At 40.0% G+C, this 13,859-nt stretch overlaps 1 protein-coding gene across 2 annotated transcripts in view; it reads left to right on the forward strand.

Annotated features, from left to right (window-relative positions):
* The window catches only part of NECAB1 (N-terminal EF-hand calcium binding protein 1), a 198,181-nt gene that overhangs the window by 148,474 nt on the left and 35,848 nt on the right, over positions 1–13,859 (forward strand). For both annotated transcript variants that reach the window (XM_043601341.1, XM_043601342.1), the window contains exons 6-7: positions 327–463; positions 10,897–11,018. In XM_043601341.1, the coding sequence (XP_043457276.1) occupies positions 327–463; positions 10,897–11,018 (259 nt within the window). The remainder of the gene's footprint in view (positions 1–326; positions 464–10,896; positions 11,019–13,859) is intronic.

The following is a 13,859-nucleotide window of genomic DNA, read 5'->3' on the forward strand; positions in this document are numbered from 1 at the left end:
AATCACATTCCAACCTTTTTTTTCCTCCAGAGAATATTCTTTTCCTTTTATACATATGCCTGTTCCATAATTCTGCTTGTTTTGTCCTTTTTCCTTATGTTGATGCATGTGCAGTGGAAGATGAGAGATATTCCTGTGGTCTCTGCAGCTCTTACATTCAACTGCTGGTGGGTGAATAGAGCTCTGCCCCAGCCTCCAGGGCCAACATGTCTGCCTTTGTTTCTCCTCGAGGATTGATCTGAGATTGCTGGGTACATGGGGGAAAACGATTCTTGGATATTTTTTCCTTCCCATACTTGTAACTGCCTTTGTTTGGTCATCTTTAGGACTACCAAGAGGCCTCCAACTTGGAACAATTTGTAACCCGATTTTTATTGAAGGAGACCTTGAATCAGCTTCAGTCTCTCCAGAATTCTCTGGAATGTGCCATGGAAACTACTGAGGAGCAAACCCGTCAAGAAAGGCAAGTTAAATATTTTCATATGGTGTCTTGCTACTTACTGTGAAATACCAGTTGAGGGGCATTCATGCTTAAACTAATGAAAACTAAAAATGAAAATTAATCAATTTAAATGGAATGACAGGAACCACCGTTGGGTTCTTACCTTATATTTTCCTCTAGAAGAGGCCATTCTACTTTTACTGTCCATCGTTTATTCAACAAATTTAAATTGAGGATTTAATAGATGAAGAAGTCTTTAAAAGACACTGCAGTAACATAAAGATGCATTTTACAAAGTCCTGACTTTTCAGGAGGCTAAAATCTAACACGTAAATAAGACATGAACAGTAAAACCGTAATGCACGGTGCAAAGTGATGCTTATCATACAGAAGGGGAAAAAACTTGCCAAGAATTTAGGAAAAGCAAAAGGTTAAATATGGAGAGAGTGAAAGACAATTGTGTGGAATTTCCTGATGGGATTTGGGCTCATCTTGCAAATGAGTATTATGTGAAAATGTGGAAGTGATAGAAAAGAGACCAAGAAGCCAAATGAACTGGATGTACCTGGGGACTTGGGAACAGAATCAGCCTTTTTATTTAAGGAAATAGAGAAAAATGGATGGTAGGAAAAGTTTTCAAAATTCAAGACCACCAAGTAATATCACGGAGAAGATAAGTAATGAGATTATAAAAGCTATATAAATAAAGGTGCTAATGCTAAAGAGAAACCTGAATTAGAAATGTGTAAAGCAGACATAAAAATTATTCCAACCAACAGTTGGTACTTTCTTGAGTTACCATTGTTTATACCTTGCAAGCTAGAGAAGGGCTTGGCAAAACTCATGCTTATGCAACATATTTTTGCATGTGTTACTTCAAACCTAGATATGTGACCATCTAACTTTTTGCATTTTAAGTTAGGAAGAACCACACAGTAGCTTTTTTGAACAGGCTGCTAATAAAGTACTCAGTAGGGCCATTTTTTCTAAACAAATTAATGGATACATAATCATTAGGACATCTCAGAGCAACAGTGGAATTTTCAACCATGTGTTTACAATGTCAAAATGAGTGAGCGCCACCAAATCCTAACAAAAAAGCCTCTAATCTCCAATCTAATGAGCTTGTGCAGCTGATGAACATGGGTGTGCACTCTTCAATGGATCTGTGGAGTATTTTCACATTATAAACTTCTTTCCACTGCACTGAGTGATTCCATCTCAAATGGCAGGTGTAACAGAGCTTTAGACAAGCAGCCAGCCAGTTCCGCAAGTTTGAGCAGAGGATAACGGAGTATCTTGAAACACAGTGATACTGATTTCAGGTTCCAAACGGGAAGTTAAGGTTGGTTTCTTGGTTATGTCTAGATTTTCTTGTCGCAAAATAGATTCTCCCTTTTTAGAGTCAATTATTAGCCCCCTGGGAAGAGGCCTGCAAAAGTGCTCCCCTTCCCTTCTTCACCTGCATTTTGGGTTTTGTCTATGGTCATCTCCTGCAAACTTGAATTCTACATACACTGCTATATAGTGAATACATAATGAACAGCTGTTTTTTGTGTCAGGCCACAGGCTAGCCTTGACCCCCTGTGAAAGCTACCAACAGCTGCAGCTGTGTTGAATGAGAAAGAATGTGATAATGCAGCACTGAAAGACATTGGAGGACTCATGAATATTTTATTTATAGGTTTCTAGCTCAAACAGAGCCTGGAAGAATAAGAACTATAACAGGTCTGATGTAAATCTGGGTAGTGCTGTTGTACAGGATTTGATTAAGGTACCCAGGGATGCCCACATCCCACCCCAAATCCATGATACTCCACCTGGGGAGGTTTCATTAAAAATAAAGTAAAAAGCAAATAAAAAACTCTTTTCCACTATGAGTTTGTGCCCATAAATCCAACTTAGAATCTCTGGTGACCCTGATGGAAGAGTGCAAGTTGTGCTGATGTTTAAAAGTGCTGTGTCTCCTCTCCCTAGTTTCGTCTTCGAATCAGCTGGTCACCATAGACCAAAGCCAGGAGAACCCCAGGGGCCCTCATTGGTGGGGGAAAAAACAAGACAGGAAAGATGGCTCTCTTTTTCCTGTGATATCAAGTAAGAGACCAGTAAATAAGCCTCAGAGGAGACAAGACTTGAGCAGGATATTTAGGGTAGATTTAATGGCAGAGAATATTCTCCCTGGGGGAATGGGTCTTCTCGCCCACCCCATAGTACCATCTCCTTTCTTCTGGCTGGCTCTTCCCCATTTGCTTGGTCATTGCTTGGACAGCACTGCTGTCTTTATTTCTCCTGCTCCACCACTGTGTATTTCCTCAGTACCCTCTACTTAGACGTACCTACAAACCCAGTCGTTTACTTATCTCTCCCATGAGACTTGGAGTTTCTAAACGACAGGGGCTCTGCCTTGTTTCCCTCTACCTGGCACAACTACATGTTAAATATATGAAACTGAATGAATGAAAGGGAATCCCAAATAAAGGGAACCTTGTAGAATAGCAGTGGATGAGGACCTGGGACAGTGGACGTAACCTACCTGGCATGTAAGCCAGGGAAGGTCCTAAATGTTTATTTTTGAGACGGAGACAGAGTGTGAGTGGGGGAGGAGCAGAGAGAGAGGGAGACACAGAAGCCAAAGCAGGCTCCAGGCTCTGAGCTGTCAGCACAGAGCCCAACGTGGGGCTTGAACCCATGAACCGTGAGATCATGACCTGAACCGAAGTTGGATGCTTAACCGACTGAGCCAACCAGGCACCCCCAGAAGGTCTTAAAAGCTAGATACTGCATTTAGATTTCATATGATCCGAGATTGGTGGTTGTAAATGAAAGAGAAATGTAATGGAAACATTTTTAATATTTTTCTTTATTTTTTGAGAGACCGAGAAAGAGCATGAGCAGGGGAGGGGCAGAGAGAGAGGGAGACACAGAATCTGAAGCAGGCTCCAGGCTCCGAGCTCTCAGCACAGAGCCTGACATGGGGCCCGAACTCATGGACTGTGAGATCATGAGCTGAGCTGAAGTTGGACACTTAACCGACTGAGCCACCCAGGCGTCCCAGGTTTTAGGGAATATTAGTCTCATAACAGTATATAGTAAAGATTTGGGAAGAGTTAGAGCTACGTCAGAGAGGAGAGGTCAAATCAATGTACCCAAAACCTCATCAGTTTTTTGTAACATCAAGGAAGACTCCATGATGCCCTGCATAGTCAACAGCTGGAACCTGCAGAGAACATTAAAAATCCCAGGGTTACAGTAATTTGCTTCCCCTTAAACATCAGTGTTACTTTGAGGCTTAATATTTGTGAAACCTAGGGATACAAAGCCTCTTTGGAATATAGCAAATTTTGAGAAGGCATCTAGTCTAGTTATCAACCCCAGGGAGGAATCACACAGTATCAGTCATCCTGCAGTAATGAGTTAGACATGCAATGTTGGGCAGAATGTCTGTGTCTATTCATGTGAAAATGGCAATTTCAGAGAGAAGGGATGCGTACAGCTGGAATGCCACAGAGGTGAGATTTTCAGATGGTGTTCTACAACACTCCTTGTATCTGTCCTGGCATACTGGTAAATGGGAGCCACTTTAATTCCATGTCTTCTGAAAGTACCTAATAGCCAATGACAAGAATAATCATTATGTTACACTGAAGTTTTCCCTCTAGAGGCCCCTGTCCTCTTATATAAATCTCCATTCCTCACAAACCAGATTTCTGGGAACACAGTTTAATTATATGTGAATTTCTTTTTTATAATGGAATCTGAAAATTTACTCTATTTTCCAAAGTTCTCCTTTATCCAGAGAAATGACTGATTTCCTTCTAGGTTTGGAAGTTATTTTTCTCCTTTTGATGGTTGGCTATCATAGAAGTCAGGGAAGCTTATAGGTAATTATAAAAGTTCAGACAGTTCATATTTCCTCAGCCTGAACGTAGAGAATAACTAATCTAGTCTCCTATTCTTGTGACCACTGAAATTGATAGAAAGTTGACTTTCCATAGGATGGTCTAGTTAAAGATTGGAGGGTAAACATGATTTCTTTTCCTTCCTCCCTAAACTTTTCAAAAAAGGCATTAACAGTGCCTGGACAAAAAGGAGTCATAAGCCTACAAAGATAAGGATAGAGGAACCAACAAGATAGAAGCTTGGAATATGGAAAGAAGATGAATCTAGTGATGACTGATGTAGAAGCTCTGAGAAAGATGAAATATAGACAATGTATGAAGCCAAAATGCAATGTAATGGGTACCACAAGATCTCAGAAAGGCTCAAGGATTGGCTTCACCATGTGCAGTGGGGATGAAGGCAGGGCTAATGTATTGCTGAAAGCTCCACCCAGTGCTGTGTGATGACTCCTCGAGGAAGCCTAGAGATGTTCGTTCTGGAGAAGGTGAACAGATGTACACCTAGCACAGCAGGGGTTAGTACATGATACTAAAAACTGAGGCATTAAGTGAAAGTCTCCATACTGAACGGTGAGCTTTGAAACCCACTCAGAGCACTTACAGCGAGCTTATACACTAGTTGGGGATGCTTCCCTGGCTTTTCTCAGTCCAAGAGAAAGACTTAAAGTACCAAGATATGGTGCCCATAATGAATAGGCCTAGCCAGGCCACTCTACAGTGGAGGCTGTGAGTTGGCAATTGCCCCCTCCCTCCCTCCCACACACACTCTCTCTCTCTCTCTCTCTCTCTCTCTCTCTCTCTCTCTTTGCCTCTCTCTCTCTCTCTCTCTCTCTTTGCCTCTCTCCCTCTCTCTCTCTCTCTCTCTCTCTCTCCCCATCCCTCCCTCCCTCCCTCCCTGCCTCTCTCTCCAATCATCCCTGTTTCTTCCCTCTGAAATAGGCAGGGACAACCAGGAGAACAAATCAAACACAAAAAAAGAAACTTAGAACACACATATAATCCAGAGAACAGAAGAAGACCCCCCCCAAATCATCAATACCCTCAGAAAACAGAAAAAATATTGCATTTATGAATTAAGGAAAGGATGCTACTTAAAAATAATAATATTCAAAGCACTCAAAGAGCTCTTGGAAATTATGATTGCAGAAATAAGAACCTGTGAGCAAGATTTGGAGATAAAAGTGTGATGACATTTTCAAAAAGAGATGAAAAATAAGAAAGAAAAATAATAAAGCTATAAGGTAGTCCAAGAGGTTCAAGATTTGAAAAGTAGTAATTTCAGATAGAGAAAAAAAGGAGAGAAATTATCTAAGAAATAATTCTCAGACAAGGACATGAGTTTCCAAGTTGATAGAACAGACTAAGAGCCCATTACAATGAATTGTAAAATCTGACACCAAGGAATGCCATTATGGTATTTCAGAATACCAGAGACAGAGAAGTGTCTAAAATCTCCCAGACCAAAAACTAGGTCAAACACAGAGGATGAATAAGACACTAGATTTTTTAAATAATGGCACTAAAAGCTAGAATGCAGTGAGGCAGCTTTTTCAAAATTTGAGGAGGAAATGATTTGCAACCTAAAATTCTTCACTCTGACTTCTGGGAAAGATGGCCGAGTAGAAGGATCCTAGGCTCACATAGTCTCATAGATACACCTAAGTAACACCCACATAAGTGTAAATAACCTAGAAAATGACCAGGAGACTGGCAGAACAGACTTTCCACAGATAAATGTAGAGAAGAGGCCACCTTGAAAGTGGTAGGAAGGGTGGAGATACAGTCAGGAGCCAAATAGACCCACTCGACTGTCTGTGGTAGGGAGGGATGCTGTAAGCATGGAAAAGGGAGATGACCGAACTCTGGACCAAGCACCCCAGACACAAGGGACCCACACAGGGAAGATGAACCCCTACAACATTTGGATTTGAAAACCAGAGTGGCTCAACTTCGTTAGTTCTTTGAATTAGTGGGGCTTAACACCTAGAATTAAAAAAAAAAAAGATCTGGAAGGCCATAGGAAACTGAGTTCCCGCCCTCAAAGAAACAGCAAAACAAACATCCCTGCTAAGATACAGCATAGAAGCAGCAGTTTGAAAACTGAAGGGAATATATGGGAAGGAGATTTATTTACTAATCTCAAAATGTGTGCTGGAGGAGGAGGGATCTTTGGGAGACTTCTCCAGGAACAAAGGAGTTGGCAAGCATCATTTCCCTCCCACGTACCTCAGAGTAGATATATGGACTCCTTCGGGAATCAGCATAAACACTCTTCATCTAGCTTGTCAAGAGCATGCCCAACACCCATGTTCTTCTGCAGACCCGTCTGCTGTAATCCAACTTGGCAGGAGTCCAAAATGGTGCTACAGGTGTGGCATTAGGCAAGAATCCAATACAGTGGCCAATGCAAATCCAAAGTTACTTCTGCCCTGGGGAGGGGGAAAGGTAACCACACATACCAGCTCCACTGGGGCCCCAGAAGTGGACTGGGGCAGACATCTAGTCTGACTGCAGGCCCTGCCCACCAACAGAAACCACTCAGTAGACAATATAGGGGGAGTGCCTTGGAGATCAGTGCGACCACAGTTCAGGTAAATGCCTGCTTTGACCAAACTCAATGCCAAAGTGGCACCAGACTTTCCCATTAACAAAACAAGGACCAAACCCTGGCACAACAGACAGAGAGAGAGACACTGCAGCTGACTATACTGAAGGCAAATACAGCTTGGCCAAAACATTAGGATGCATGTAACACACATAGGAGACACCCCTGAAATGCCAGCTTCTGGTAAATGGGGGGCATTGCACTGCATGGCACTACAGGACCTCTTCTTCATTAAGCCACTACTTTCAGGAGAAGGAGACATAGCTGACTTTCCTAATATATAGAAACAGACACAGAAAGTTGGGCAAGATGAGGAGACAGGGAATATGTCCCACATGAAAGAACAGGATGAACTCAGAGCAAAAGAGCAAAGTGAAATGGAGATAAGTAATATACCTGATGGAGAATTTAAATTAATGGTCATAAACATACTCATCTGACTCAAGAAAAGACCGGAATATTTCAGTAAGACTCTCTACAAAGACATAGAATATGAAAAAAAAAAAAAAAAACAGAGGTGAAGATCACAATAATAGAAATTAAAACTACAGTAGAGGGAATCAGTAGTGGACTAGAGGAAGCAGAAGAATGGATCAGTAACCTGGAAGACACAGTGATATAAAGCAATCAAGCTCAAGAAAGAGAAAATAATAGTAAAAAATAAGACTAGATTAGGGGCATTCAGTGACACCATTAAGTGCGATAACATTCACATTATAGGGATCCCAGAAGGAGAAGAGAGAGAAATAGGGGCAGAAAATTTATGTGAAGAAATAATGGCTGAAAACTTCCTGAATCTGAGGAAGGAAACAGACATCCAGATCGAGGAGGCAGAGAGAGCCTCCAATAAAATCAACCCAAGCAGGTCTACACCAAGACACATAATAATTAAAATCAGAAACACTGCAGGTCAGAGGGAGTAGCTTGATCTATTATTCAAAGTGCTGAAATGAAAAAAAAAAAGCCATAACTAAGAATACTCTTTCAGAATACTGATTACCACCAATAAAATCGAATCAGTATTCAAAAACTCCCCATAAACAAAAGTCCAAGACCAGATGACTTCACAGGTGAATTCTACCAAATATTTAAAGAAGAGTTAATACCCATTCTTCTCAAACTATTCCAAAAAATATATATATATATATGAGAGAAAGGAAAACTTCCAAATTCATTCTGTGAAGCCAGCATTACCCTGATACCCAAACTGGGTAAAGACACTACAATAGAGAACTACAGGCCAATGTCTGTGAAGAACATGGATGCAAAATCCTAACAAAATATTAGCAAACCAAATCCAACAATAAATTTAAAAAAATCATTCACCACAGCTAAGTGGGATTTCAATATTTGCAAATCAATAAACATGATATATCACATGAACAAGAGGAAGGATTAAAAGCTATATGTTCATTTCAATAGATGCAGAAAAAGCATTTGACAAAGTACCACATCCATTCATGATAAAGACCCTCAATAAAGTAACTTTAGAGGGAACATACCTCAACATAATAAAGGCCATGTGTAAAAACCCACAGCTAACATCATACTCATTGGTAAAAAACTGAGAGCTTTTCCCCTAAGGTCAGGAATGAGACAAAGATGTCCACTGTCACCACTGCCATTCAGTATAGTACTAGAAATCCTAGCTGCAGAAATCAACAAGAAAAGGAAAGAAAAGGCATCCAAATTGGTAAGGAAGAAGTAAAACTTTCACTATTTGCAGATGACATATTATATATAGAAAACCCTGAGGACTCCATCAAAAAACTACTAGAACTGATAAATGAATTCAATAAAATTACAAGAGACAAAGTCTCTTAAATAGCAGAAAGAGAATTTCATAAATAGCAGAAAGAGAAATTAAGAAAACAATCCCGTTTACATTTGTACCAAAAATAATTTAAAAACCAAAGAATAAACTTAACCAAGGAGATGAAAGAACTGTACTCTGAAAACTATAAAACATTGATGAAAGAATTGAAGATGACACAAATAAATGGAAAGACATTCCATGCTCGTGGATTGGGAGAAGAAATAGTTTTTAAATGCTCATACAACCCAAAGCAATCTACAGATTTAATGCAGTCCTTATCAAAATACCAACAGTATTTTTCACAAAACTGCAACAAACAATCCTAAAATTTCTATGGGACCACCAAAGACCCTGAATAGCCAAAATGGTCTTGAAGAAGAAGAACAAAACTGGAGGTATCCAGATTTCAAGATATAATCCAAAGCTGTAGCCATCAAAACAGCATGGTGCTGGCACAGAATTAGACACATAGATCAGTGGAACAGAAATAGAAAGCCCAGAAATAAACTCATGATCATATGGTCAATTAATTGATATCAAAGATACACACACACACACACAGTGGAATATTACTTGGCCACATAGAAGAATGAAATCTTGCTTTTTGCAACAACATGGATGGATCTGGAGAGTATAAAGCTAAGTGAAATAATTCAGTCAGAGAAAGACACACACCATACGATTTCACTCATGTAGAATTTAAGAAACAAAACAAAGGAAAAAAGAGACAAACCAGTTACAGACTCTTAACTATACAGAACACACTGATGGTTCTGAGAGAGGAGTTGAGTGGGGGGATGGCTGAAATAGGTGAAGGGGATTCAGAGTACATCTATGATGATGAACTCTGAGTAGTGTATAGAATTGTTGAATCGCTATATTGTACTCCTGAAACTAATATAGCACTGTGCATTAATGATACTGGAATTTTAAAAAATAAAAAAAAGTTATTTGCCCCATAAAACCACCAATGAAGTAGGAGAATAAAATAAAAGTATCTTTTTAATATGCAGTGTCTCACAAATTTTGCCTCACATGGTGCACCCTTTCCTGTGAAGCCATTAGATGTTCCCTTCCACCAAACCAAAGAGTAAATGAAATCCAAATTTAAAAGGGGGTTGGGGGGAATCAGCACCAGAGAGAGGCTAAAGAAATTTTCCCTTACTGATAACAAAGGAAGATTTTTGGATGAATAAATTAGTATTAGATTTTGCTGCATATAACAGGAAAAAAAGGAGGCTTAAACACATAAGGACTTATTATCTGTTATGAAAGAGCGTGGTGGCAGCAGCCTAATCAAGTATGACAGCTCTACAGATTTATCATAGACCTCCTGCCTTTTTCACATAGTGAGTACATCCTCAGGTTTGCCTCATGACCCAATATGGTTGCTGGAATTCAGCTATCATGTTTGTATTCCAACCAGGAGAGAAGAATAGGGAACCAAATGCTTCCCTCCCGAATCGAATCCATCCTTTTAAGCAGTCTTCCTTTAAATTCCTTATAATATTTCCTTGCATATATCATTGTCCTGAGCTTTTCCTTTTAGGAAGCTAATAGATACATTTAAAAACTAAAGAATAAAGAGATAGCACTTTAAGCATATTATATATAGGTATGAGGATAAACATCCAAACGAACACTTATTGTAAGCATTCCTTCTGTGAATGGGGAGTGGTGTGGAGGTGAGTAGGAACTCCTATTTGTTAAAATGAGTTTTATAGAATTATTTGACTTTTAAAAATATATGGATACATAGCCTTGATTTAAAAAATTTAAAACTGAAAGAAGAAACAGACTCCATAGGTGTTCGCAAACTAAATACACCAGCACACACAGAAACAGTTTTTCCACTGATGGTTTGGCCCAGAAAAGAAAGAAGTTTTTCTTAAATCACAAATTACGATATGATTTTTACTCAGACTTTTAAAGCATAAAGCCAGCTCCGAGTCTCTCCTGTAGGTTCACGTGTATAAAACCAAATCCTCTGGGTCTCTAGAGCGTGTTGGCAAGCAGTAATTCTCCTAACTTCTCCTGTCGCTACACCAGAAAATCTTTGTGACTGATGGCTGAAGATCCGTTTCTCGGGGCCAGAGCCTGACGCTGAGGTTAAATGTTGTCTCTGCTGTTCCAGGCAAGGGCCGACCAAGCCAGAAGTCCTGTTGATCCAGTGGCCTGGAAAGCGATCAAGTCGCCGAGTCCAGAGGCACAACAGCTTCTCCCCCAAAAGCCCCCAGTTCAGTGCCTGTGGTCCAGGTAATGTAGCTTTGCCATTTTTCTTCTTCCAAACTGACTGTTTTGATTTTCACACTGATTTATTTTTTTTAAGCAAGTAAAACGGCAATAGTAATGAAATGCTTTCAGAAAAGTTTGTCTGAACCACAGTGGCAAAGAGCCTGTGGTATTAAGAACGAGGTGATGATCCACACCATTGTTTCCATGAGAATCCCACAACCGCACCTCGCAGTGCACAGAGGGTGATGGGACCTTGAGACTTGTAGAAATTCCTATTGGTTTCAAGGAAGGACGCGCCCTTTACCCTAATTTGCTCCGGATCCCCTAAAGCCTGCCTACACATATGCAAAGTCTGTTTCAGGAAGTGGGTAATATAACCTTTATTGGGCTGAAACCTTAGCTTTTAAAAAATGTTTTAATATTTATTTCTTTTTGAGAGAGAGGGAGCGTGCAAGGGGGGGGGGCAGAGAGAGGGGGACAGAGAATCTAAAGCAGGCTTTGCACTGACAGCAGCGCGTCCTGTGTGGGGCTCGAACTTACGAACTGCGACATCATGCCCTGAGCTGAAGTCGAGCGCTCAACCGACTGAGCCACCCAGACCCAAACCTGGACTAAAACCTTATTAATAATTTTTAGGTCATTATATTTTAATAATGTCATTTGTAATAATTACTTTGAAATTCATTTGAAATATACAAATCCATGTTACAAAATATCACAGTAATTTCTAGAAGCTATGTATGTATATATGTATATGTATGTATATATATAAACCACTTGAACATACCATTTTAACACAATTAACCCTTATCTAATATATCAGAAAATCAAAGTACTAACTCTAGCCTATATTTACACATACTGTACTTGGAAGGTTTCAAAGTGCTTTCTTGATCATTATCTTATATTCTAGTGCCTTATGAGATAGATGTCAGTATATTTATTTCCCCAGAAGTACAGCAATTTGTCCAAGGTCATATGATTCATTAGACCATTTTTACTTGGAAACAACCTCAAAATCTCAGTGTTTACAATTGCAAATATTTGTCTTTTTTGTTCATGGGTATGTAGTTGATTGTGATTTGGGTGATGTGTGCTCTCCAGCCTCTAGGTTGGGCTCAGCTCTGCCTCTCACGTAGCCTCCTGGGATCAGTGACTACTTGAAGCAAACTCTTCTGCTGGGTGTCAGAAGCATAAATCACACAGCTCAGTTAAAACCACTGTGTGCAGGGGCGCCTGGGTGGCGCAGTCGGTTAAGCGTCCAACTTCAGCCAGGTCACGATCTCGCGGTCCGGGAGTTCGAGCCCCGCGTCAGGCTCTGGGCTGATGGCTCAGAGCCTGGAGCCTGTTTCCGATTCTGTGTCTCCCTCTCTCTCTGCCCCTCCCCTGTTCATGCTCTGTCTCTCTCTGTCCCAAAAATAAATAAACGTTGAAAAAAAAATTAAAAAAACAACAACAAACAAACCACTGTGTGCATCTTACCTGCTAGCTCTCCATTGACCAAATGAGTCACATGCCAAAGCCAGTAATAGTGGGAAGGGACATGTACTCCATCCATTGTGGTAGGAGGTCCTGCAAAGTTGAGGGGCAGAGGTTGTATATGTAGAATTCTATAACAGGAAGATAGTGAAAACTTAGGAACAATGATACAGTCTACTGTGTGTTGACTAGGAAATGACACGTCTAGGCTCCTGAGTCAAAATATAGATTGTCCTTTATGCTTTAACCATTTTGACAACACAGCAAAACCCAAAATATCCTTCTAAGAAATTTTGACGTGACAGCCACCTTAAATTCTTTTAGGAACAATCCAGAATGGAAATGTGTTAATTAATTCCTAAATTAAAAATAAACATAGATTTTGTTTATACAGTTACAGTGTTTTCTATTATAAAGCACCCTTATTCTGATTTTTTGTGGCTGCTTCTGTGTGACTGTGCTACTACTTAGTTTCGCATCATAATTTATGCGATAAGCTTTGAGAGTTTTGCCCAAGAATGCAGAAAGAGAAGTGATTTCTAATGTAAAGTACTACCTCTTTATAATTGTGGTCTTATCTTTCTAACATTCAAAGCTAAAACAAGGCTTTATGGTTTGAATTCAATTACATTCTCCCATCAAGAAGTATTCAATACTATTATTTCAGCAAATGCCTATGAAATAATTTTGCACAAGCTGCCATAAGGATACAGAAGGATGCCAGGATGTTTGTGCAGGGGCTCAGACCACAACTCTTCCCTCTGCACCTTTGAATAATCTCCAGGTGATGAGTTCAAGCCCCACATTGGGTGTAGAGCTTGAAAAACAATAATAAAAGCTACTTATTTTAGAAAATGTAATTACAGCAATAATAACAGCAGAACTTACATAATGCTTGCCCCGGTGCTGGACTATAGATGTGTGTTTGTGTATACGTTCACACAGACATACGTATACTACACATATATGCATACGCATATGTTTGTTATATGCATACATATTCTAATTTATTCCTCACAATGACGATGTGGCCAGTGGTGATATTATTGCCATTTTAAAAATAAGGAAGCTGAGGCCAGAGGAGCCAAGTAATTTGACCATGATCTTCAGGTTCCAGAGTCTGCTCTCTTAACTGCTATGCCATGACCATATTGTCCGTGTTTGCTCGGGTCAGTCCCTAGGAAAGGAGACACCAGCTACCTTACTGTGGTCAAGCCTATTATTTCCCTGGCTTCTTCCACTGTTTTGGAAGTAAGTTTAGAATTATTGATTAAAGCTTTCCTTTTTTTCAGAAGAAAACTCAGCCATCTCGTGGGGTGGTAAACGTGTCTCAGCAGGAGCTGTTCTTTGACTATCAAAGACCAGTACAGGCGGCAACATAAA

The sequence above is a fragment of the Prionailurus bengalensis genome, chromosome F2 (genome assembly GCF_016509475.1).
Source record: "Prionailurus bengalensis isolate Pbe53 chromosome F2, Fcat_Pben_1.1_paternal_pri, whole genome shotgun sequence".
Lineage (NCBI taxonomy): Eukaryota > Metazoa > Chordata > Mammalia > Carnivora > Felidae > Prionailurus > Prionailurus bengalensis.